The sequence below is a fragment of the Tachypleus tridentatus genome, chromosome 9, assembly GCF_004210375.1.
Source record: "Tachypleus tridentatus isolate NWPU-2018 chromosome 9, ASM421037v1, whole genome shotgun sequence".
Taxonomy (NCBI): Eukaryota; Metazoa; Arthropoda; class Merostomata; order Xiphosura; family Limulidae; genus Tachypleus; species Tachypleus tridentatus.
The window spans coordinates 78,936,460-78,962,444 of NC_134833.1; the positions used below are offsets into that span (position 1 = coordinate 78,936,460).

Genomic DNA, 25,985 nt, shown 5'->3' on the forward strand with positions numbered 1-25,985 from the left:
TCCTTGCACTCACGGTTCATCATCAATCCTGTACAAATGAACGAAATTTTTATTTTATAGGTGTGAGATAGTTCAATAACACTATTTTACAACTGCTTGCTAGTGACATTGTACGATCTGTACAATACCACAAGAATACACAGATTTGGAGCTTACCATCTTGGCAGCAGTTTTTTTTTTATTTTGAAATATGGTTTTGTTCCACCGGCTCCTGTGAGGATATTGTTTTCTGCAATGAAGACCAACGAACCTTTTTTTAGACAACCTTACCTGAAGATAAATAACTTTTGGAAGAGGGGAAGAAACGTTATTTTAATAAAAACTGGAAGGAGTTTTCGGTTTTATTTTTCTATCTTTGCAAGATGAAACATATCGGCGATAATAGGTAAAATATTAAAACAATTAAATAATATTTTTCACCACCTTTAAAAATTCTATATTTTATAGACAGAATATGTAACTTTACACTGCATATTCAACGTATTTTACTTTTATCAACATCATAATTTTATTTTCTGGATTGATGTACAAAATATAGTAAGCTTTAGTTATTGTTTTCCAGAGGGAAATAATATGTGCATAATTAACAGAAAGTGAAGCTAAAACAAGTGTTAAGAATAACAAACAGCCCAAGTTCGATATGGTAAAATATATAATACACCTAAATTATCATTGGAAATATGTTGGTTTACTTCAAAATTTCTTTAACAATTTATGGAATATTTAATGTAATATTTGACACCAAATTATTAAATGTTTATTTTTGTAAATATAATTCAAGTAAATCAGAAAAATGCAAAAAACTAAAGAGAATTCTTTCAGTAGCTTGCTATTGAAATGGATCTGTTAATTCGCATTTAATATGACCAAAAGTGAATAATAACGATACATCATCAAGTTACATGCCATCAGGTTAAACGTCAAAGTGGTTTAAGATTTGCTTTTAATATACGACAAATATAAAAAAACATATTTCGAATATTTTTGATAATATACGGTTTTGTTTATTATTTTTCCTGTTAATACTAAAAAAGAAAACATTGAAAACAGGTAAATTATATCGCTAGACATAATTTGTTTACAAAATCTCTACAAAACATCTCAGGTTAATCCAAATTCTTCCTGACAGATCATAATAAAAACATAAATATTCCCAATAGGTTTTAGTTGCAATATTACTAGATACTCATAGTCCAGTATCCTATCATATATAATATGTTAACAATAAAAATTGAGTATCATTTTGCTTGGCGTATAACAAGCAAAAATTTTTTTTTTCCGAACATAATTTTTTAAAATACGAGTAAAAACTTTCTGTAATTTGTGTTTTGTTCGTAGAAAACAAGGTTAAATATAAAGATTTCAAACTTTTGTCAAAGTAATTAAACACTACAATGATTTGAAACTGTTTTAATTTATAAAGCTTAGCAAGTAACTGTTACTATGTTTTTACCAATAAAACAATGAGTTTTTTTTCAAACTATGTGGTTAGAGAACTATTAATTATAATCAAGTGACAGAATAACTTATTGATACTGGCAAGTAAACTGGAATTAACGGTAACCACCTGTTGTAATAAAAACAAAAGTTTAGAGGACGAGGTTACGAAAGTCTTAAGGGTCGATGTGTGATCCGATCCGACCTGTGGTAAGAAACTTCTGTTTCTCTTTACCACACTTGCTGAATTAAAATTATATGGCACATGAATACAAAGAACTTTGGACTGACAAGGATGGTGTTTTTAATTAGAAACATAGTTGTTTGATGCTAGATTTATTTGGCAAACGTCTCACGACATCAGGAAAAGCTGTGTTTGTGTAGATCTGGAAATAAGAAAAAGGAAGGAGAGCTTCTAGCTTCTTGTTGATAACAGTTGCTTCTTAATATTGTAGATATACAGAAACAAACGAGGATATATGTTGATGACTGACGAATGAACAAGACTGTTCCAAGTTTATCCAATTATAAAGCAAAACAAACAAAATAAAAATGTCAGTATGTGTAGGATGTTGCAGGTCTTTATAGTATCCTAGTAGATTTCGAAAGACTTGTGATTGCTTTGTTTATCCATGGCTCTGATTGGAGGAAAAACTGCATGCGGATTCAACCAGTGATATCCGCATATTACTCACCTCGAATCCCAAATTTCTGTTAGTGTTTATTCCAGTTTACTCATCATGAATACTCTACCCGAACAATCTATCAAGGAACTTACTGGTGCATTGTATCATTTTGAGCCAGATGTTTAACATGTTGTTCTGCATTGGCTTGAGCTAAAGTGCATTGCATAGCAACATCTTGTTGGTTTACTTTAAACTGCAGCACATTGCACGACATTCAGTTATTGGCTTAAACAAAAGTAAAATGCATGGCAATTGCTAACTAGTTTAAACTAAATCTCGTTCCTTCGCAAATGCTCATTGTTTTAAACTAAGATACATAACATGACAAGCGCTCGTTGATTAAAATTAAAGCACGTTGTATGGCAACCGTCCATTGATTTAAACAAAATCCCTATACAATGATTAATATATAACTGCATAGTGTTTACTATATATTGTTAATCAACAGAACATCAGCATCTGTTTCTTCACGAAAACTTGTCGATCTCTTTGAGCGATTTTGACATCAGGCTTTTCTGAATCTTGCATACTTTCTCAACGAACATTGTCTCTAACGACAAGATCATGTTTTTCACATGCTCGACGCTTGCAATCAATCTGTCCATGCTTACCACACCTACATTCGATACACGGGCCACTTGAAAATGGGATAAGGGCGCCCTCTGTAAATTCTTCTTCGTTTACTCGACAAGCTGAAAATATACAAAAAGTTATGAGTCACTCTTTTATCTTGAAATATTTTTTATTCTAGCATTAAAATTGGTAATGTAAATATTATTAAGAGATATAAAACTTTTGGACGTCTTAGAAAAACTGCAGTTTCATAACTATTTGTCTTTCTTCTGACTTTTTGAGGCAATTAAAAGATTGCTCATACTTGTGAAACCTTGGATAAAATGAGAACTTCTTCAAATCGTTTAGTTTGTCATCTTTACGCAATTGACACTTGTAATTTATTTCAAAGATACTATAAAACTCGCTTAGCCTTGGTAATAATCCCGTTTTATTTATAATAAAATCGGAAAAATATAATAGAAGAATTGTGTCAAAAAACCAAGAATGTATTAGGAAGACTAGTTACACATTGGCGTTGTTGTTTGTTTATTAAGCACAAAAATACACAATGGGCTATCTGTGCTCTACCCACTACTTGTATCGAGACCCGGTTTCTGGCGTTGTAAGTCCACAGACATACTGCTGTGTCACAATGGGACCATCGGAAGCAAGTAAAATATTTATTAGATTAAGTAAAAATCCAACACTCTTGAGTGAAACGAAAGTGCAAGGTCTTCGTATATGAAAATTATATATGCTTAAAACCCTTGCAGCTGTAAATTGTCAGAATTTTAGTAACATTTTTACAAAGATATACACGAGCAATTAATTTAGAGTTAAAATAAATAATTTTTATGATTATTCAACATTGCAGTATTATAGAGCTTATGTTATGTTTATAACATTTGCATTTTTGCAGTCATAAAAAAATGTTAATCACCCTTTCAGCCACTGTTAATTGGTAAAAGAGTAGCGCAAACGTTGGCGGCTGGTGGATTTTCTAGATGTCTTCCCTCTAGTCTCTCACTGCTAAATTAAAGCCTTAAGCGAAATTAAAAATAAACCAAACCGACTGATATGACTGAAGGATTTCTCGATAATTCGTGATGACGAGAAACCCACTTCAAGTAAAAATGTATCAAAGATTAACCTGAAGATGGTCTAAGAAGGTCGAAACGTTGTTCTCTACTTTATTAGTAAAACTGTAATACCCATACCAGCCGTCCTGAGATACAGATTTCTCGATAACATTACTTCATTTGTGAGTCTTATAAGCATCCACTAAGCAGTGTGAAAGAACGTTAATAGTTTCATAGCTACAAAAGTGTCTCAATTTGATGGGATAACATAAGCTCTAATGACCCACTCGAGATTGCAGTGGTTCATAGGTAATGTGTACACATGCTGATTATTGCACATATATTCAATGGTTACTGTTTGCAAACTTATACATTACCTTCACAGAAATAGAAGGTTGAAATATTTAAAATCGGACAAAAGATAGTTTTTTCAATTTTTGCAGAAATAATCATTTTCATGACAAAACAGCCAGCGTTATCCTTAAACGATATTTTAATATTTACCACATCTCATAATGTTAAACAGCATATTGAAGACACAAGTTAAATGGATGGTACTCACATTAAAATATAGATGCAAAGTGATAAAAATAATCTTAATCTAAATAAGTCTGAGTAAGTATTCGTTCGATCCACATAGCGAAAATAAAGATGTGGAAAAATAAACAAGATAATTTCTACAAATACACTCTTTGGTAATTTAATTATTGGTGAAATAACTAACATGGTAAATATTTATTTTTGGGTCAACATTCATAGGCAGAATTTCATCTTATACATTCTAGTCGTTTAATCTGTTTAATCGCTCAAATTATGTGCATTCACAATAAATAGATGCAATTTTACATTTCTATTCAACATCCAAAATAATACAAACAATAAAAACTGGTCACTAACACGTTTCGTCAAAACATTATTTCTAAATATTTTTCAAATTATCTCCAGTTACGTTATTATACATGGTTAAGTGTGTTATGTTAAATCGATTTCAAATATAAAAATCGACAAGTCACGTGTCAACCATATTGGATATAAAATCGGGATGGAATGTAATTTATCAGAATTACATTTTGGCGTTGCTTGGCGTTAAGTGGGTAGTATGATTTCATCAAAATCTGATTGCTTTTTTAGAAGGATAAGTAACAGCCTTTCCCCACCCAAAGAATATGGATCCACTTAAGGTATCAGGACCATCCAAAAAGAGACTTGCAACAGGTTATATTCAAGCTGTGATATGCAAAGTGTGGTGTCTTGTAACATGTGAAAAGGCATGAACACAAATGTCAGTGGGAAAAATTGTCCGTGTGGCCCCAAGCCAAAGAACATAACTTAACCCGGAAGGATCTCAGGATCTAGAAAAGTGATATAAGTCACGTGTACACAAGTAGCTTCCACTACATGTCTGCTTAACAATTATATTTCTCAATCAGCTGAAAATCAACACTCAGATATGTTCATTCATCTAAAGACGTACCTGCCGAGCCATCAGATGGAGCATTTATGAACTTCTGTGCAATTAGACTGTTGAAATAGGCAACAGTAACAATAGTCCTCGTGAAAAGTATGTAGCGAAGAATGGTGTAATTTGGACATGACAATCTTTATACGGAGTTTTTGATATTGGAACCAAGCTGAAGCAAGATTATCAAAAGGGCATTGCGATTAGATAGAGCATCCAGTAAACTGTAACGATCTGGTAAAACTTTAATGCCGTTTCAATATAACGTACTCAACCGTTTATATTACTTGCTTCAGTTCAGTTCCAAATAGGTATTCCTAAATTGTAAATAATAAAACATTTTATCTGTCTTCCATGCACAGTTTCATTGTTTTTGTCAAAATCACACATTAACATCTATAATAAGTCTTACTTGACGGCTCTGAAGGTGTTCCTGGAGAAACTGTTGTTAGATTTGCAGTACTTGTTGAAGATAAAATGGTTTCAGTAAACGGGTCGGTTGTTCTTGTTACAATGCTGGTCCTGCCATCTAGTGACACATTTTGTGTCGTATTTTCATTAATAAGCTCAATGGATACAGGCTCCGCTGATATGTAAAATAAATAGTTCAGACAGTGAAACACTAAAACAAATTTAAAAGTTATAAGTCCTTAAGATTAGAAATGGAATGCCGTGTAAAGTACTTATACTATTTTAGAAATAGAAATGTAGGATATGAAAGTAAAGTATCAATCTCTAATTACTACAGAAATATAATTAATGTATTTAATGCATTACATGTGTATTTTTGGAACAATCCTGCACTGATACAAATTTCCGCCGGCTTCTCTTTATATTAAACTCTATGAAGAAAAATCGAGAAAAATATATAGCGTCTCGAAAACCTGGTGTTTAGAATTAATTCGAAAACTACGCAGAGAATTAATTTGGAATTACTTACAAAAATGCTGTTGAAACCAATGCAAGTGTTTTTTATTTACTACGGATATGCTCTAAGTGCTGTATCATGCATATTATATCCTATATATACATATTCTTGCAAGTTCGTTTGTTTTGAATATCGCGCAAAGTTACACGAAGGCTATCTGCGCTTGCCGTCACTGATTTAGCAGTGTAAGACTAGAGGGAAAACAATTAGTCATCGTCACTCATCGGTAACACTTGGACTACTCTTTCACCAATGAATAGCTGGATTGACCTTACTTTATAACGCCCTCACGGCTGAAAGGGCGAGCATGTTTGGTGTAAGAGGGATTCAAACCTGCGACCCGCAGATTACAAGTCGAACACCCTAACCACCTGGCCATGCCAGATTACTGTAGACTATACGGTAGACTCTTACGATTATACGAATATAAAAGTAAACAACGTTTAGTATTGATTGTCCTATACATTTCCTTAGTGGAACAGTGATAAGTCTTTGGATTTACAACTCTAAAATCGGGAGTTTGGTTCCAGTCCGTGGATACAGCAGATAACGCGGCGCGCTTTGGTAAAAGAAAAGGAGATAACGATCGAACTGTCTGCGTTGAGTCAACTTTTGTTATTGAGTTCTCGACGTGTCGGACGGGTGCATATCACAGTTTGGTATGAACTATGGCTAACTGCGCCAAATAACATGAAGATTTTTTTAATCCTTGTGGAGGTAACAAAGGTCGCGACGATCAAAACCGAAAGCAAGTTTCGTGGAGCAAATCCAGAAGAGAAAAAAATCCGCTACAGGAATAAAATATTACATCATTTCCGTTGTTGGTGGTAAGAAATCCGATGCTTTATTAATACTTTAGGGGAGAGTAAAAAAATTCGATACCATTATGGAAGGAAAAAAAAGTAAAATAGTGACAAAAGAAGAAGTAGAATTTTAACACTTCTTGATACCATAGTTGTCACCCCCTGAGTGGCTCAGCGGAATGTCTGCGGACTTACCACGCTAAAAACTGGGTTTCGATACCCATGATGGGCAGAGCCCATTGTGTAGCTTTGTGCTTAATTCAAAACAACTACAATAGTTGTAAAAAAAATCACTATTTTATAACTCGCTTTATGAAAAATCAAAGATGTCGATTATCTACAAGGACAGGGTGTTTATGTCAAAAAGATGTCATGTACAAAGATACATTTCGTTCCATGTTCTTTTGCAATTTTTACTATATATATATATATAGTATTTTACTTAATATTGATGCGTAGATGGAAATATCTCTAGGCTTAGGCTCATGTGATACTGTATACATTTCGTATACGACCAGGTAGTTTAGGGCGCTTGACTCGTAATTCGAGAGTCGCGGGTTCGAGTTACTGTCACACCAGACCTGCTCGCCCTTTCAGCCGTTGGGGCGTTATAAATTAAGTTCAATTCCATTATACGTTGTTAAAAGAAAAGCCCAAGAATTGTCGATTTGTGGCGATGACTAGATGCCTTTCCTCTAGTTTCGGCCTGGCATGGCCAAGCGCGTAAGGCGTGCGACTCGTAATCCGAGGGTCGAGGGTTCGCGCCCGCGTCGCGCTAAACATGCTCGCCCTCCCAGCCGTGGGGGTGTATAATGTGACGGTCAATCCCACTATTCGTTGGTAAAAGAGTAGCCCAAGAGTTGGCGGTGGGTGGTGATGACTAGCTGCCCTCCCTCTAGTCTTACACTGCTAAATTATGGACGGCTAGCACAGATAGCCCTCGAGTAGCTTTGTGCGAAATTCCAAAACAAAACAACAAACCTCTAGTTTCACACCGTTAGATAGTCCTCGTGTATCTTTGCGCAAGATTCAAACAAGGTGAAAACGATTTGTTACTTTACGGTTACATAGTAAAAAAGAAATTACAAATTTGAATTGTTATTTTAAGCTTTTAGAAAACCTTCAAGAGAGTTACATTCTTTAAATAGAAAAACTGTTAAATTTTATTAAGAAACTGACAGTCTCAATAATGAATAAACACTTGGATGTTGTTTTATTTAAAGTAGAATTTTATTACAAAAGATAAATCTAGTTAATCTAATGAACAAAAACTTACGACATTCGTAAACAACACAACAGATTCCTTCTACATGTATCGCTTCACATTCGGCATTAGGGTTAGTGTTGTTACAAGAGTTTTTCCAGCAGAAGACGTTGCCAAAATCACAGCGACACGTCTCACAGGGGTCGGATCTTGGGATGTGTTGTCCATGTACGAATGGTGTTCCGTCGAATAAGCAAGGCTTCTCGTCTTCGATCAGATTTCCTTTTCTTTCTAAATGATAAAATGGTTTAGAAAATTTAAACAAACATTGAAGTAGCAGTTAAAATAGTATAATACAAACAAGAGCAAGCCAATAAAAACATGAAATTCATTATTTAGTTTTTGTCGTGCATATTGGTGTATGTAAAACATTTTAACACTAGTAATTAACAACTGAAGCTATGTAGTGTCAGTTACAGTGTGTATTTTGAGGGAACGCTCTTGAAGAAGTTGTAAAGTGAAACATTGAGTGTTTAATTAAATAAAAACGACAATTTGTTGTTATAAGTTCGTTTATTACTAGCATTTGGTTCTCAAAGATTATTGACAAAGTTATTGATGAACAAGCGGATCTAAAACGCAAGTTACACAATATAATTCCTATCGGTCAGTTCCTCTATAGCTCAGTGGTATGTTTCAGGATGTATTTCACTAAATTCAATTTTTAATTTCTACGGTGGATACAGTCCAGGTAGGACATTATGTTGTTTTTGTGATAAAGCAAACAAATCAAAAATTAAATCACTATCAGCTTTAGTATCATATAGCAAAGACCTATGGATTTACCTATGTTGGTATCTAGCTCTTTGATCATTAATTATCCATTACTACTCATATTCATTAGTGACTAAGAGTATAATATTTGATCAGTAACATACTAATATCAACGATAACGATACAAAAAGGAGACGAATGCGGGAAGTATAATCATCAACTGAACAAAGCAGACATTTTCATCCTAATACTTTATTTTAAGCTTACCTGAGTTTTCTTTCGAATTCTGGAAGTCATATTGAATAGTCGAATTGCGTTTTTTGGAGTTGATGCTAGTTACTGGAACTAAGGAAAAGAAAACGAATCGTTGAATATTTTCTGAATAGCTTTTTTAATCTGAGTGATTTATAAATATTGTTTGGACACAAACAGCCTCAGAAAAAGAATAGTAGTAGAGTCAACAGAATTAACAACACACACTCTATCATAGGCAAGAATACACACACACGTACACACACACAAACACATATTTGGTCACTGTCAATTTTAATTTTATCTTTAACTAAAAAAAACATTTTAACTACACTTATACACATTTTCAAATACGACATTATCAATCTTATATATGTTTGTAGGTCTGGAATAACCAAGTGATTAGAGCATGCATCTCGCAATCTGTGGGTCGGGATATCGAATCTTTGTCCCACCAAATATGCTCACCTTTTCAGCCGCGGGAGCATTATATTGTGACGGTTAGTCCTACTATTTGTTGGTAAAAGAATAACCCAAAAGTTGGCGGTAGGTGATGATCACTAAGTGCTTTTCCTGTTGTCGTTCACTGCTAAATTAGGTCGCTTAACCCTCTTGTAGCTTTGCACGAAATTTGTAACAACCATGGGAATTATAATTAGGTATTAGTCTTATCCGTATTCGGAAAAAGATTGCTCAGAAATGATTATTAAAGCATTTTATAGTAGAATATGGTATACAGTGATTTTTATGCAATTTGGACCAGCTGACTCTGAAAATGCTGTATACCAAGCACAGTATTACGACTTGAACCCTCAAATAGGCACAAAAAAATGGCTGCCAAAGAAAGGAGAGTTTATTACTTTTGATCTACTCAAATTAGAAAGATGATCTAAGACCATTTTCTAATACCTTAGGCATCCAGGAATTATTAAAACGATTTCCAATCTGCAAATAGCATACGAGTCAGATATGCAGTGATAATAATTTCAAAATCTCTAATGTTGAGTAAGTCAGTGATAACAAAATCAGTTACACACTGAAGAAGAATTTGATGTGTTACTTATAATGTCTTTTTGAAGGTTTTTATGCTCTTCCCTTAAAAACACTTTAATGATTAATTATTATAACTCTTTTAACTACACAGTAAATCATTTTTATTTTACGAAATCCAATTGTTTGTTTGTCTTTTGAATTTTGCACAAAGCTACTCGAGGGCTATCTGCGCTAGCCGTCCCTAATTTAGTAGTGTAAGACTAAAGGGAAGGCAGCTAGTTATCACCACCCACCGCCAACTCCTGAGCTACCCTTTTACCAACGAATAGTGGGATTGACCGTAACATTATAACGCCCCCACGGCTGAAAGGGCGAGCATGTTTAGCGCGACGGGAATGCGAACTCGCGACCCTCAGATTACGAGTCGCACGCCTTAACACGCTTGGCCATGCCGGGACACGAAATCCAATCCTTAGCATATATTTGTACATAACAAACTAATATAATTATAATTAGTCAGAGGGTCAGATTTGCTATTTTTAACGCAGTCCTTCTTTATGATTTTACTTATTATACTCTTTAACTTCATTAAAATGTAGTTATTTTCACTAAAATATACACACATATATATATGACTTTAATTTTAAAATGGGTAGCTTACCACAGATACTCGGATGTAGAAGAGCTGATGTGAAGATAAAAAACCACAAAAAGTCTTGATTTTTCATCTCTGGAAACGAATATATTTTGGGAATAATAATAATGATATTTTTAAGTGAAGACACAGTTTCGTTCAACATAAGTCCCTCACATGTTATACAGCTCATGAAAGTTTACCTCTTTCTAGTGTTTCAAAGTCAGTTATAGTGTATGAGATATATGCAATTCAACCTTGCAATAAACATAATTTACTAAAAACTAACTTATATTTCACAGTGATAATCAATCGGCTAGCTGGATAGTGTATATTATGGTAATCATAATTTGCTGTAGAATAATGTACGTTTATCTTGTTAATAAATCATTTAGTTAAATAGTAAATGTTACTGCAACCATATAAAGAAAATGGTATGTTAACCAGCCAGATAATTATACAGTAAGCGTTACTGTTGTAAAATTTACATATGTTTCTTTATATTTATCAGTTGACTGAATTGAAGTGAACGTCATAATAATCATATTTACTATTTTACATCATTACGTTTTGTAATGTTGTTCTATCAGATAGCATCATATTAAACAGTGCAGTAATCACATTTGGTAAATATTAACACACGTTTTATAGTACTTATCAGTTGCCTAACTGAACATGGTAATCATACTTACTACACAGCAACTTACGTTTTAGGAAGCTGGCCGATCAGTTAGCTAGACAGAGAACATGGTAATCTTATTTACTGAACAGCAACTTACGTTTTATCTGTTAACCACTCGACTACTTGTAAAGTGGACTTTATAATATTCACACTTCTACCGTTATCCGTGTTTCACTGTTTGTACATTTTATTATTTGTACTCTTACAAAACCGCAAAACGTGTTGATCTTACTTTTCAGTTTAACTGTGAAGACTGTTCTCGTCCAGTCTCTGCAATCCTGCTACACGTTGTACAAAGTGCTCTGAGGACATGATGATCTCACTTTTGTATTTTAAAGCAGAATCTTGGTTAGTGACGCTTCACACTAGTTGGGTGGTGGAACCTGATCACGAACAACAACCAGGTGAGTTCTTCGACGAGTTCCTATCCTAGTATAACACTGGAAAGGGCAGTTTTTGTTGGGAATAACTTTAATTCTAGTTCTCAACACAATTAAAACAATTTACTACGTATAACCTGGAGGATGTAATGCTCTCACATTTCTACGAATGAATGAACAGTGTTTTCAATCCCATGAACTATGATTTCCGAATAACAAAGTACTTTGATGACACTGAAAAACTAAACAGAAATATCGTTGACCTGACTAACCTCGCATAGACACAGACGTTCGTGTGAAATATGAAACATTAACCAGAATCTTAAATAGACTTCCATACACACATTTTAGCAGTCGTCCTTCAAGTTATGAACGGTTAACAGGTCGCGTGTGATACCTCTTTTGTTTCAAACTCAGAACCGTAACACACCCGTCAGAGCAAGGTCTGACTTTCTATAAAAAAAAAATAAATTATAGTGACACTTCATTCTACTCTGTAATGTTTACGGGTCATAAAAGCTGAACTAGTAATATCCTTATTGACGTCACTTCCGCTCCCACTATTGTTTGGCACAGAACGCTAGTTAATTTTGTGCATAAATTCGAGATAAGCAGCTACCACCGGCTAAAGTCCGGTTCACTCGGAAATTCGTAGCATTCTGTCTTGCTTATGGCTGGTCTCGTATTAATGGCGGAACTAACAAGCCCATTATTAAATTTAATTTATCTCTGGCTCATTTTATAAATCTTTTAGAATGCTGGCTGATAAGTTTTCATTCTAGATATAAAAAACACATAAATATACATATATAGGCACAACAAAGAATAATACAATCCTAATTAAATCTTTTCAAGCTAAGGCAGCTCCTTTTTAGGTTTTTCATTTCTGTAGCGGACTTACTTAAAAGCAAACGTAAAAGAGGGCATTAAAAAAACTAAATATTACACCAGTAACACCTTAATAAGATATGAGATAGATAACTGTTCAAAATGTTATTAAATTTAAAAATATTTTATTTATTTGAAGGTGAACATAAAGCCACACAACATTGGATATTTGTGCTCTGTCCACCACAGGTATCGAAACTCGGTATTTAGCGTTACAAGTTGGTGACATACCGCTGCGCCACTGGGGGACGAAATAAGTTTGTTAATTAAGCTAAAGTTTTTGAATTGGACGTAAATTGCACAGAGAGTCCTTGTGAAACTTTGCGCGAAATTAAAAAAAAACGAGTAAGTATACAGAAATTTCTCCGCGTTTCATCAAATACAGGAATAAAATCTTAGATTGTGTTCATGTTGTTAGTTTTTATGCACACTACTGAATAAAACAAAATATTTCTTGTTATTCCCAAAATATAAATTCACCTTTCTAACACCACTACCCCTACACCTTTTAACCCTAGCAGCTTTTCAGGTTGTATCGTATGATTATAGCGAATAAAATGAGGTTTAGTATTGTTTTGTCATAACTCAGGTACAATGTTAACTTAAAGTACACAGTATTATAATAATACAGATAATCAGCAAGTAAACTCAAACTAGAACTAATTATTAATTATTTGGATAATCCAACAATTTTAAGCTAAGTAACCATAAAAAAAAGAAAAATAATGAACAGTCCAAATAATTAAAACGTTTATCGAAGTGACATATCATATCAGTAGCTCAGTCAGTTATAATTAAAAACTGAATAATTTAAATGTTCCAAATAACTGACTAAATAATAGATGCGTTAACAAAGAAAATATTAGTTGAATATCAGAATGTTACATTAAAAATATTTTAAATTCACAAATCAGCTTGAAAACCATGAGCGATATAAAGTCACCGTAGAACACCATGTATCAGAACTACATTTTCAAATTATTTAGCATTACGTTGGTTATGCAACGCCACCGAAAATTTATTACTTGTAGGAAGGATAAGTCACAGTCTTATCCCATTCAAAGTATTCGTACTGTCAGGTCCTAAAGATGTGTTTAGATTGTGGATTTCGAATTTCCTTGACGGGAATATCCCTTGTACTTAATGGCATTAGAAAACAAAGTAAAATAGATTAACTTGAGATACCAAGACCATCCAGCAAGACACCTTTAATAAGTCGTATCCTAGCCTTGGAAAGCAGAGTACGGCATTTTGTAACAGGTGAAAACAAAAAGGTCAGTATCAAAAGCTGTCTACGAGCTCCAGATAACGAATCAAAATGTCAGCAATAAGGATCGTTGTCTGGAAACGAGATTAACAAGATATAGGTTTTGCCAGAAGAGGCCAGTCATATATTCCGTTCAAACATTGTGTACCTAAATCAAATAGAGAATGACACGAATATTCATATTATTCCATATGAAGAGATTCTTACCAAATTGTTAGAACAGAGCCTATCGAATTTTGTACGATTTAAATATTGAAACATACATTTGAAAACCATCCTTCTCGAACACTAGATGGCTTATGAATCAAAATTAATTATGGGATTTGTACATGACAACTTCATAACGTAGCATCTTGCAATGAAATCTACTGTCAGTCTACTGTAAGGATTTACGATCGTCAGACAAAAAATGATTGGACGTGGTGACATGAAATGTAACGATTTGATGGCGTTCCAAAATCGTATTAATATAACGTAATTAGCTTTCCGTAATTCTCTGTATTAACAGTTAGTGTATTTATGTGTAGCGTTTTGTAGTAGTGTTTTGCGACTTGCATCAGCGTTTGATTAGTATATATCTGATTCCCAGTGGCTCAACGGTATGTCTGCGAACTTACAACGCTAAAATCCGGGTTTCGATACCCCATTGTGTAGCTTTGTACTTAATTCAAAACAACAATTGATTTGTATATATTGCTGGACTGGACGTACCCCACTGCTTACCATGAACGCTTACTTCATGTTTGAAGCACTGATGAAAAGGATAAGAAGCAACTGGAGTTTTTTGTACATTTTGTAAGTAATAACTTTCTCTGTTTTCCTTATAGTTAATTACGTTTAGACTTGTTCAAAACAATTTTGAATAAAGTTTTGGAATAGTTCTTAAAATTATAAAAGTCATTTTACTTTGCTAATAATACCGTAGTGTAGGGATTTAGGATTAAATCATCTAAGTCAAGTTGGCCAATCCTTGTGAGGGTGAAGTATTAGAAGTTACGGCCACATATATTATTAAAATGATGTTACACAACTAATTATTTATTGAATTCTAATCAGCATGAACTTTTCTTTTACTGTGTATTTATTTATAAGATTATATACCTCTGCCTAATTGTATATACAGCATTGGCCTCATTATTTTACATGTTACATTTTACTTTTGATCTACAAAGTTATGCTAGTTTTATTCATAAGTTTTTTAAACAATGGCTACATTTCTTGGAGAGTGAAACAAACCATTATTCTTGCATCGACAAATTCAGCTTTAAAATATGAAGGTCCAAAAGTTAGATACCTTAGATGAAAATCCAGAAGCCTAACTAATGTATGGACTGCCTTATCTGGGATAAATTACCAAACTTGGTGAATTTTTCACAAATCCTTTTGAGTACCTAAACAACAAATATATTCAAAATAAAGAGACATGGAAACTTAAGTTCTTGATATATATATAATCTAAATTTCAGGACATTTAATAAATTACGAACAGTATAAGTGGCTAAGAAAATAGCTAAAATGGCTGAAAATCAAATATCTTCTTTGGATAATCTAACAATTTTAAACTAAGTAGCCATAAAGAAAAAGAAAAATAACAAGCAGTTTAGGAGGATACATTATTTCATCAGTGATTTAAGGAGAGTTTTTAACAGTCAGATTAGCTTTGTTGGTTTGGTTGTTGTTATAAAACCAAACAATGGTCTATCTGTAATGTGCCAGCCATTGGTATCGAAATATGGTTTTTAGTGTTATAAGCCTTCAGACTTACTGTTGGGCTTTCGGAATTAGCTTTGTTGGATATGACCCTTGACTAGCATCATGATTCCCTAACTGCTGATCAACTAGTGCAGTCTTAATTATTATATAATATTCCGCTAGTTACGAAACTTTTATAATTGTTTAAGAACTGGAACTCTCTTGATGTATAAAATTCCTTCAATAATAGAAGTTTATTAGTTGTTTATAAACCAGCGATGTCTTGATGTTCTAATTATTTAAAAATCAACAGTGATTAAAGGATATGATTCAACCGGAAAAGAAATCTCTCCTACTGTTTAAGAACTAGCAATATCTTGATATATATGATTCTACCAATAATGAAGCTCTCCAATTGCCTAAATACTAGTGCAGGTTATTATGTGTTATCCCATAAATGATAGGAGTTCTTTAACTTTTATGTACATGATCAGGTTTTGCTTATGAGGTTCCACCAGCGATGGAAGTCTCTGGTGATTTAAGAAGAAGAAATGTTTGAACGTATCCAATTCCGATGAAATTCACGAAAGAAATCATTTGTGAAACAAGAAACACCATTTACCATATACAGAGTAAAAGATGGAATCATTAATATGTAGGACGTACACAAACAATTCTTAGAGAACGTTTCAATAACCATAAATATTATATTAACACCAGAAAAGATCTCCCTGTTGCTTAACACTTTAACAACCCGATCCTCCCATCAACGATGTTTCTCTCATCAGCATTGAAACAGGATTCAAAACTAAAGCTGATAGAAAAGTAAAAGAAGCTTATTGCATAGCTAATCTAAATACTGTTCAACCTTGTGAAATTAATCTAGATCCTGGAATCTCCGAACATTGGTTTCATCTTTGTCAGAAAAGTAATTTTCTTATTCTTTGCTTATTTCTTTCTTATAGTGTGAACCCTAACTTTCCAAAAACCTACTATTTATTTGACATAATTTTCCATACCTGTTTGTATAGACTGATTAGCTTAACATCTATTTTTCAAACAATTTCCAGGTGTCACTTTTATTTTACTTAAACAATTAAGTATAGTTTTATACGCGTGTATATACATATATATTCTAATAATCAAAAATCAAAAACGTTGCATGAATTAAAAGGATTCCCAGAGTATAGGCTATAACGTGAGATATAAAATGTACCTTAGGTTTTGGAAGTGACTGAAAAAGTAAGACCAACATTGCAATGAGGATACACCATCTGTTAGTCTTAAGTTCCGTTCGTCAGTCTCACATGAAGAAATTCATAAATGATAATAATAATTAAATAATCAAAAGAATTAGAAATTAGGAGAGCTAGATGTGAGTGTTAAAGCCCACGACGTCCCACATTTATGTCACCTTTCACTGACTGCAGATAGTCGAGGGAAGGTGACTGTTCTTCAAAGTAAAGAAGAAGGAAAAGATGTATAATAATAATAAGGTACTACCACTTGGGGGTAAACAACATAAACGTACCTCCTGAAATTGGTATTCCAGCCCTCATTCTGGTGGTAAAACACTTATTATTAGCCAGTATACAAATTGTACTAGCATAATGGGTTCCAACTAGTTATCTAAACTAACTCCCAACCACAACCCATGAAATCCACTGTAACTACCAATTTTCAGACACTACAGTGTAATGAAAATGAGACATTTACAACAGTACATGGAAATGTATACTAAACTTTTGCTGGGAAACCGGATGACCTTCGTGATGTCACTTAATTCTCTCTACATAGCACTCATTCGATACTACCACCATTCCCAGTTTGTCCCTGAAGAAGAAAGGCTCACCTTTCGAAAGCGGTAGGGTTATACAGTTTTTAATGCATACTCTGCTATGTATAGATAATGTTTAACTAACAAACTGCAGTGATTTGTTACGTATTACTAGTTCTGTTGGATGTTTAACCATACAAAGAACATATATATTCTGCTTGATGTAAAGAATGCTTAGCTCAAAATTCAGTATTTTTGATACTAGCGCCACTCATTAACAAAGTTTTTTTTCCAACTGCTAGCTCCAGAACATGCATAACTGCGTTCGACTCGTAATCCGAGGGTCGCAGGTTCGAATCCCGGTCGCACCAAACATGTTCGCCCTTTCAGTCGTGGGGGCGTTATAACGTGACGGTCAATCCCACTATTCGTTGGTAAAAGAGTAGCCCAAGCGTTGGCGGTGGGTGGTGATGACTAGCTGCCTTCCCTCTAGTCTTACACTGCTAAATTAAGGACGGCTACCGCAGATAGCCCTTGAGTAGCTTTGAGCGAAATTAAAAACAAAACATGCTTAACTACACAAAAAAACATAAGTTATTTTTACACATTGCTATACCTTAACAATGTTTGAATACTCATAAGATATTAGTAAGCTATGCTTTAAGTGTAGCTATCTTCAGAACATGCGGAAATTCTTGAAGAAAGGCGAACGTTAGCTTTGAGCGAAATTAAAAACAAAACATGCTTAACTACACAAAAAAACATAAGTTATTTTTACACATTGCTATACCTTAACAATGTTTGAATACTCATAAGATATTAGTAAGCTATGCTTTAAGTGTAGCTATCTTCAGAACATGCGGAAATTCTTGAAGAAAGGCGAACGTTATTCACACATACTGCTGGATCTGTGGAATGTTTAATTAGATATAGAATTAGTGTAGTCTAAACCAACCTTTTATTACTTCACTTTTACAATACTAAGTATTTGGAGAAGTTCCCTACATGTTATAATTGTTTATAACTTTAAAGTTGTAATTCTATAAACTTACTGTTTAGCCACAGCAATTTGGAAGCTGACTTTTGTAGGCTTTTGGTACGACTTTCCCATGAGAAAAATGAGTATTCGTTTCATGACTTTTTACTTTTCTTTGTTTTTTATTAATTGTGTGTAAGTTTGCTTGAGAAGTTCAATTTTTGTGGTCTTGTTGAGCATCAGAAACAAAGAGAATCCAACTGACGCTGGAAGTGTTTAAATGAAGTACCGTTTTTAATTTTCCGTCAAATTGTATTTCTGTAAAGAAACATAAAAATATTTTTATGTGTTTCCTATGAAATTGAATGATGTACCTTTGCTTCAATAAAACTTAGACAACAACGTTTTAGTCTCTAAATATTCAGACTATGTTGTTATTCCAAAGCTAACTTGCCAGTGTGTATTTCACGAAATAAGTAAAACACCTGATAAACATACTTATTCTAAATATTAAAAGGAATTGCTTTATTCAAATAAGTTCAACGACACGAAACAAAACATAAATCAAATTTCTATTTCATCTGTAAAAACAAGAACAACTTAAGCCATAAAATACATCTTTCAAAAAATCTACAAGCTACTGATTTATTATTTATAATTACGTCATCGGTTCAAAACATTCACTGGAGTGAACATCTTGTTCTTTGACATATTATGCATAGTATGAGTGATTTTATATATTTATACGAGAAACTCTTTCATAATATCAGCAGTTGAGACTGGGAAACTTTCAAGATATCACGTCAGTCAGACCTAAAATTTGCTATTATTGCAAAGTTACAGAAACAATAAATGTTCTCAGATCAATCATATCCTTCTGTTCCGTAGCTACATACGATCAACTTTAATTTGATCAGTTATTTTATTTAGAATATGTTTTTCAGTCTTTATGATTAAACGTAATTTCCTGTGATTAAAATTGCGTGCATAAATTGACTATACAAAATATTATCAAAAACTAGCCATCAACTGTGAGCTTTAGACAGAATATCCAAGCCCATTATTAAAATTATTGTACCTAACTTTCTCAAGTGTTGTTTATTATTAAGCACAAAGTTACATGAAGGGCTATGTAAAAACCCGGTGTTTAGCATTGTACGTCCGCTGACATACGGTTGTTCTACTGTGAGGCAAGTTTCTCGGGTATGATCAAAACAACAGCTGTTATTTATACTTACGTCCAACTTCTTTATTTCGTTCTCATTGTGTTTCTTCTGGTAATCTGTTTCGCGATATAAAGTTATCTTAAATGTTTCAGTGATATTTTTAGTGAAAATTTAAAACACAAATGTAGAACATTCTTAAGATGGTTATGAATGAGAGTTCTAGAGCACTTCTAACAAAAAATATATAAAATATTATTAAGATTAAAGGTAACAAATAAACGATCTGGTAATATTCACTGAAAATAAAGTGGATAACGAACAAGCATTGAGTTAAGTTTTTATCGATTTCAGTTATAACGTTTTACAGCTTATACGTGTATAATCGACTTATAATTGTCAAAAATCGTGAAACAAGATGTATGGAATATGTACTCGTTTTTTTTTTTCGTAAAGAAACGTAAGTTTTATTTATATATATATATATATATATACGATTTACGTCAACTTATGGTTAGAAAGCACCATACTAATATGTTTTCTAAAGATAAACACTACGTTTTCAATAAGAAAGAGGGTTAATATTCTAGATACCAAAATATAACAGTGATTGTGGTTTATCTACTTGGATGATGATACGATTTTTCTGGTATAATGGAACTGACTTCACTTTGATATTTTCGCCCCCATTATTAACCATCACATAAAAAAGAAAGGACATTTTCAACATAATAACTAAGCATCTAGTTCAGAGACACTTGTTTTCGTAAATAGCCATCACTAATTTTGAACTACTGATCCTGAGAAGGGAAGCCACTTACAGAGCCCGCTATCACAGAGCACTTACCAGTTCCGAAAATTGAACATAAGAAAGTTAATTTGTTAGTATATTAAATATTAAAGTTATTGTGAAATATATTATAATCATAAGTTTTCAACGATATGAAATATTTTGCTCTATCCACAGTTCTCTTCGTCTTCACCAATCTAAGCTAAGCTATGACATGGATGTGAAATCTGGTTTTCTGATATACTTTTTCTTCAATGGTTTTATCCCAGCGATGACAAAACCTGTTTTGCAGAGCCTAAATCCAGGAGAATTTATATCTAAAATAAATCTATGAAATTATTTCGTAAGGTTCGTATATTGTTGAGCTTGAAAATAGTATATTGAGCCAAGATAGTTATTTAAAGAACATTTTGTGATAATATTGGTTGACCATAGTCAAAACTTCCATATAACCGGCATTTACTTACAAACATATTTAATTTACAATAATTTCATATAAAGCCATATTTTATAATTAAGATTTAGACTGAAGACAGTAGAAGGTAGCTTATTACGTTTACCTGTGCTGTTCGAAGGTGAAACTACTTAAAACATCCAATTACATCATCAGGTAATAAAGTAAATACATTTAACTGTCTGTTTCTCAAATGGAAATAAAACTGAGTAAATATTGTTTTGTGTAATGAGTTTTAGAGTCTCGGTGTTTAATTCGTCATGCAATTTTTATTAATTCAAAGAGTTAAGAAATAATTGTAAGAAGTTAAAAGGGGTTTAACTGTCGCTCTTTCATAAACGATTATCAGTAACTTGATGAGTGTCCGCTAACAACTAGAAACTACTTTTAAAAACTTCTACACTAACAGGTAAAGTATATTTCTGATAAACTAACTTTATAATTAAAAAAATAATTAACTAATAGGTTCGAAATAAAGTAACTGTGTTGTAATGTTACCGTACACTGATTGGTAAAATTTTAAGCCAATATCATTTTTAATATAAATCATTCCTACAATAACGCATGCTGAAACCTACTGTACCAAATGTATGTATTGTAACTTGCATGATATACTGTTTTCAATAAATAATTTATTTAATTAAAGAACCATTCTTTTGGGATATTTCAATGCTATATTGTTTGAGCAACACTTTCTAGGCTTTTTGGGTTTCGTTGGGCTGCTTTCGAATTGACTATGATTAAAAGTGGGAGATTTACTGATTGAAAACATGTTGTCTGAGTCACTCTAAAACCGGTTGTTGTTTAGTAATATAAAGCTGTTAATGATGCTATACATTCATGGTAATTGTTGTTAACAATAACGAGTTTGTCGGTGTGGTAGATATTTTGGATCGAATGTATCACCCGAAGTATTGTTAGTGACAAGATAAAGTATAGTTCTATCTAAGTTTAAAAATAATAAAAACAGTTAATGTAGGCAATGTCTTCAGGTTTTGTAGACAGATAAACTACCATTCTACAGTGTGCAATCTAGAGGCCAGTTAATGTAGGCAATGTCTTCAGGTTTTATAAACAGATAAACTACCATTCTACAGTGTGCAATCTAGAGGCCAGTTAATGTAGGCAATGTCTTCAGGTTTTATAAACAGATAAACTACCAATCTACAGTGTGCAATCTAGAGGCCAGGTTCTACTGCTTGAAATACTCCCTAAGATACGCTAAGGGGTGTTCTAATACGGGTACCCAACTTTGTCTTCCACTTCGACCAACGAGAAAAGAACCTTCTTCAGGGCCAGTGGGTTGAAAACAGCATTTTGGACTACAGAACATTGAGCCACTAGCTCAGCGACACTCCAGACACAGATTGCTGGCCACACCTATTATTTCACCCTGTCGGTAAGGAACGCTCAAAATAACACAATTTGGAGCTGTTGGAAAATGGATATAAATATATAGAATACACCAAACAAGCGCTTAACAAGAATATCACAAATTATTACTTTGGAATTTTCCCACTAACAGCTTTTTACATTGATAACTTAAACTCTAAATTTCATTATACACAATTTTGTTACCCGAATTTCCATTCATTTCCAGTACATAGAAGTTTCGTCATTAAGTTTACTGTGAACCCAATACTATTGTACACATATATCGTTGTAAGGAAAAAACAACACTGAAAACAGTCATTCTAGATATGTGTTTGCGTTTGCATTTTTAAAATTTATTCATCAATATAAAACCCGTCAAGGATGACGAGAAATCAAAGCCTACTAAATTTGATCCCTCCAATATGCATTTCCAACTTTGCCGCCCGTAAACAAACATGATAAACATAAAGAGCCTTCTAGCTTTGGAAAACCAGAGTTTATCATGAGCAATATAGCCTTGACCTAAAGAGTGTAAAAATCCTACATGTTAGTGCTTTTGGATAAAAGATTAAAACATACGATGACCATGTAATTTCATACAATCTGTTCTTCTTCTAAGGAAAAGTCGTCCTCTTCCCTGCAGATAACTGGTATCGTCAGTCTTTTTTAACAACAACAAAATTGTAATAATTTCAAAAATACATTTGCACTAATTTTAAACTTATTTTTCGCAGGAGTCTTCCAGGCTTTCCTATTAGAATACTACCTAACCTGACGTCATAATGCTGTAGCTGATGTGGTCTCATACACGTAACGCCATGCCTGATCTGGTCCTAGAAATTCTCTCCTTGACAGGCTTTTATATAGCAGAAAAAGTGCTGAAATTTATGAATTATTTATGCCTATGTTAGCGATTAAATTCATGTGAAATAAGAATTGACAATCAAAAGAGGAAGTATAACAGGTGAAAAATTGAAATTGAACTCGTGTAGCTTACGAAATGGGAGAAATCAAATGTTACCGACTGCTTGATGGATCGACACTTGCCTTTTATATATATATATTGATTTCTTCACTTTACACATTTGTGTCCTTTATTATTTTCATCACTAAATGTTCCAAAAGGCCAAATTATCACATAAGTGGATAACGGAAGGCTTTTTTTTTTATTTTTGTGGCACGAGTTGATTTTGTGGTAGACTTCTGTTTTTCGGAGTTGGTGAGTTCGAATCTTTGCGATGTTACAAAATTTTCCAAAACTTTAAGATGTTAATTGCTTTATAAGAGTAACAAGCAATCCCTCAGCGTAATGGTATCGTGCTACTGACGGTTGCCTTGATTTTGATAAGTAGTTCAACATTAGGGACAAAAGTAGGTATGCTTAGTAGCTATGTCATAAACACAAACTATATTATTGTCTTATTTTTGTATGTTAATAACAGAAGTTTCAAAATAATAATCGAACTACAGTTTATTTTTATCATTTTCTGTTAATCGTGTTCTATTTAGTTAATGCTAACGTTCCTCATTTAGTTTTTTCTTTTTAAGATTTTGAAAACCAGAATATAATACTGATTCAAAAAATAATTATTATTACTGGTAAGATAATTTCATTATCGTAAATCTCTGTCTGAATATGAGTTTTAACCCAGTTTGTAGGCTTAATGAGTGTTTATAATGCACATTTGGAAAAGTATAAATATACATGCAAAGGACTCGAGACTTATAACATTCTATTTAAATACACTTTTCTTCGGCAATTTTATTGTTAGATTTAAATTAGTTTTGATACAGTTAAATTAAATAGTACACTGCTATTTGAATACAGTTACTATATGTTGAATTTTGTACCCCTGGCATATCCTCCTTCAATACTTATCTTAGTCCTAACGTTCGTTTTGCAAGTACTGAGAACAAGATTACCTTTTGATTACTTCAGCTTTATAAATACGCCTTAGCACATGCTTCTACGTCACCAAATATTCAAGACTTCTGCTTAATCTGTGCCTATACATACTTTTTTGTGATCATGCCTAACATTTACTTCTACACAGCCAAATACTCCAGGCCTGCGCCTGACGTGTACTTCTACATGATCACATAATAAAAACACGTTCCTCAAACGTACTTCTATATGTTTATATAATTAAGTCCTGTCCTTAGTTCATATTTCTATGTTGCCAAAGACGTAGTCTTTTAGAATTTTGCTTACTTATTAGTTTTAAAACTTCAGTTTATGAGAAATGATTCCTTTATTGGATACCCTTGTATCAGAAGAATGCACATTAAGAACCATACTTACTTTACGGTACTGTTACGAAAATGTTGTTAGTAAATAATGAACATGTCCGGTGGTGTCTTAATATTTGGTAAAACCACCAACAATAACATAAATGTTGCGTACTCGAATTGACCTTAATTGCATTAAGAGCAGTTTATTCATGAGACTTCTGCAGCACGATACAAAGTGACATAATTCACCACATGATATCAAGTGTTCCCCTGCACTGTGTCAGACAGTATAAGTACTGAGGAAGGAGGACTGATGGCACGACCATAGTTCTGGAAGTTTGAATCAGACTTACAAAGGCACTGAGAGGAGCAGTAGCCTATACAATTACTCACATGATACATTGTGTTTATTTACACCTATTCCATGACGAAGCTTAAATGATATCAAATACAGGTCTTAGAATCGGACAGGGGGTTAAATTAGTGGATACCATTCAATGACGTGAAGTAGTTTAGGGCTGAGTAAAGGAAATAGGTGTATATAACCAAAATACTTAGAGCCTGTTGCTACATTTAGGTAGATCAACGTAGGAGTTATAGAACAACTGATGTTACTGCAGCACACATAGTAAGAGTATTGAAAAAATTCAAGAATTAGTCTAAAGTGAATACATATCACAATAACTAACTTGTTAGCAACCACTTTGAAACAAACAATGGCTAAAAGGCAGAAAAGTTATAATAACCACCCTTTGAATTAACTGATTAACCAAGAAAACAGAGGATGGTAGTGGAAACACTGGGATTACTGCTGTTTTTATCAAATATACTACGAAAAAAAAAAGAAATTCGGTTTATGTATCTGTGGATTTCAAGCATACAAGGGATGAATACATTACGTTAAAACGATTTCGAATACACTAATCAGCAAGTCACATGACAACCACAGTCAACATAGTCACAGCGGAATGAAATATATCAGAACAATATTCTGACATATTTTGGTGTTTCTTACGTATTTTGGTTCCAACAAGAATGTATCGTTTTGGGAAAGAAGACGTAATATCCTATTCCGGTTCATATAGGAAGATCATAAAGATAAATTTCAATCAGAGATTTAGAGTTTCCACAATAGAAGTACCTTTTGTCTTTAATGGCATTGGTGAACATAGTCATAAAAATACTGTAACAAGTCGTACCCTTACTATAGCAAACAATGTGTGTTTTCTTCTAATAGGTGAGGATCTACGAACTCGTGTCCCAGGCAACAGTATTCTACATAACAAATAAGAATATCCAGCTGAGAAAGTAACACTAATCACGTGTGCACAGACTCCGCTCACAACGTATCCGTTTAACCATCTCATACCTCAAGCACCCGGAGAATGAAAAGGTATTCATGCTATTCTATATAAAGACATAAAAACTAGGTCGCTGGGTGAAGCACCTGTGGATTTGTTTGTGAGTTAGGAATGTTCAAGTGGAAGCTGGGAAACCATCATCTTC

The 25,985-nt window shown here is 33.3% G+C and overlaps 1 protein-coding gene and 1 long non-coding RNA gene across 4 annotated transcripts in view; one reads left to right on the forward strand and one right to left on the reverse strand.

Moving 5' to 3' along the window:
* Positions 1–483: 483 nt before the first annotated feature.
* LOC143225565 (kielin/chordin-like protein) overlaps positions 484–25,985 on the reverse strand; it is a 79,400-nt gene continuing 53,898 nt past the window's right edge. For both annotated transcript variants that reach the window (XM_076455261.1, XM_076455262.1), the window contains exons 6-10: positions 10,832–10,900; positions 9,193–9,270; positions 8,224–8,442; positions 5,629–5,802; positions 484–2,815 (exon numbers count right to left, since the gene is read on the reverse strand). In XM_076455261.1, coding sequence (XP_076311376.1) covers positions 2,658–2,815; positions 5,629–5,802; positions 8,224–8,442; positions 9,193–9,270; positions 10,832–10,900 — 698 coding nt within the window. In that variant the 3' untranslated portion in view covers positions 484–2,657. The remainder of the gene's footprint in view (positions 2,816–5,628; positions 5,803–8,223; positions 8,443–9,192; positions 9,271–10,831; positions 10,901–25,985) is intronic.
* Positions 11,719–25,877, forward strand: LOC143225570 (uncharacterized). Of its 2 annotated transcripts, XR_013013927.1 has the most exons (4): positions 11,719–11,890; positions 14,611–14,816; positions 20,597–20,767; positions 25,717–25,877. It is a non-coding gene; the product is annotated as an uncharacterized LOC143225570 (long non-coding RNA). The 2 variants fall into 2 exon arrangements; XR_013013926.1 differs by lacking the exons at positions 20,597–20,767; positions 25,717–25,877 and adding an exon at positions 16,208–16,759 and having other exon boundaries at positions 11,722–11,890.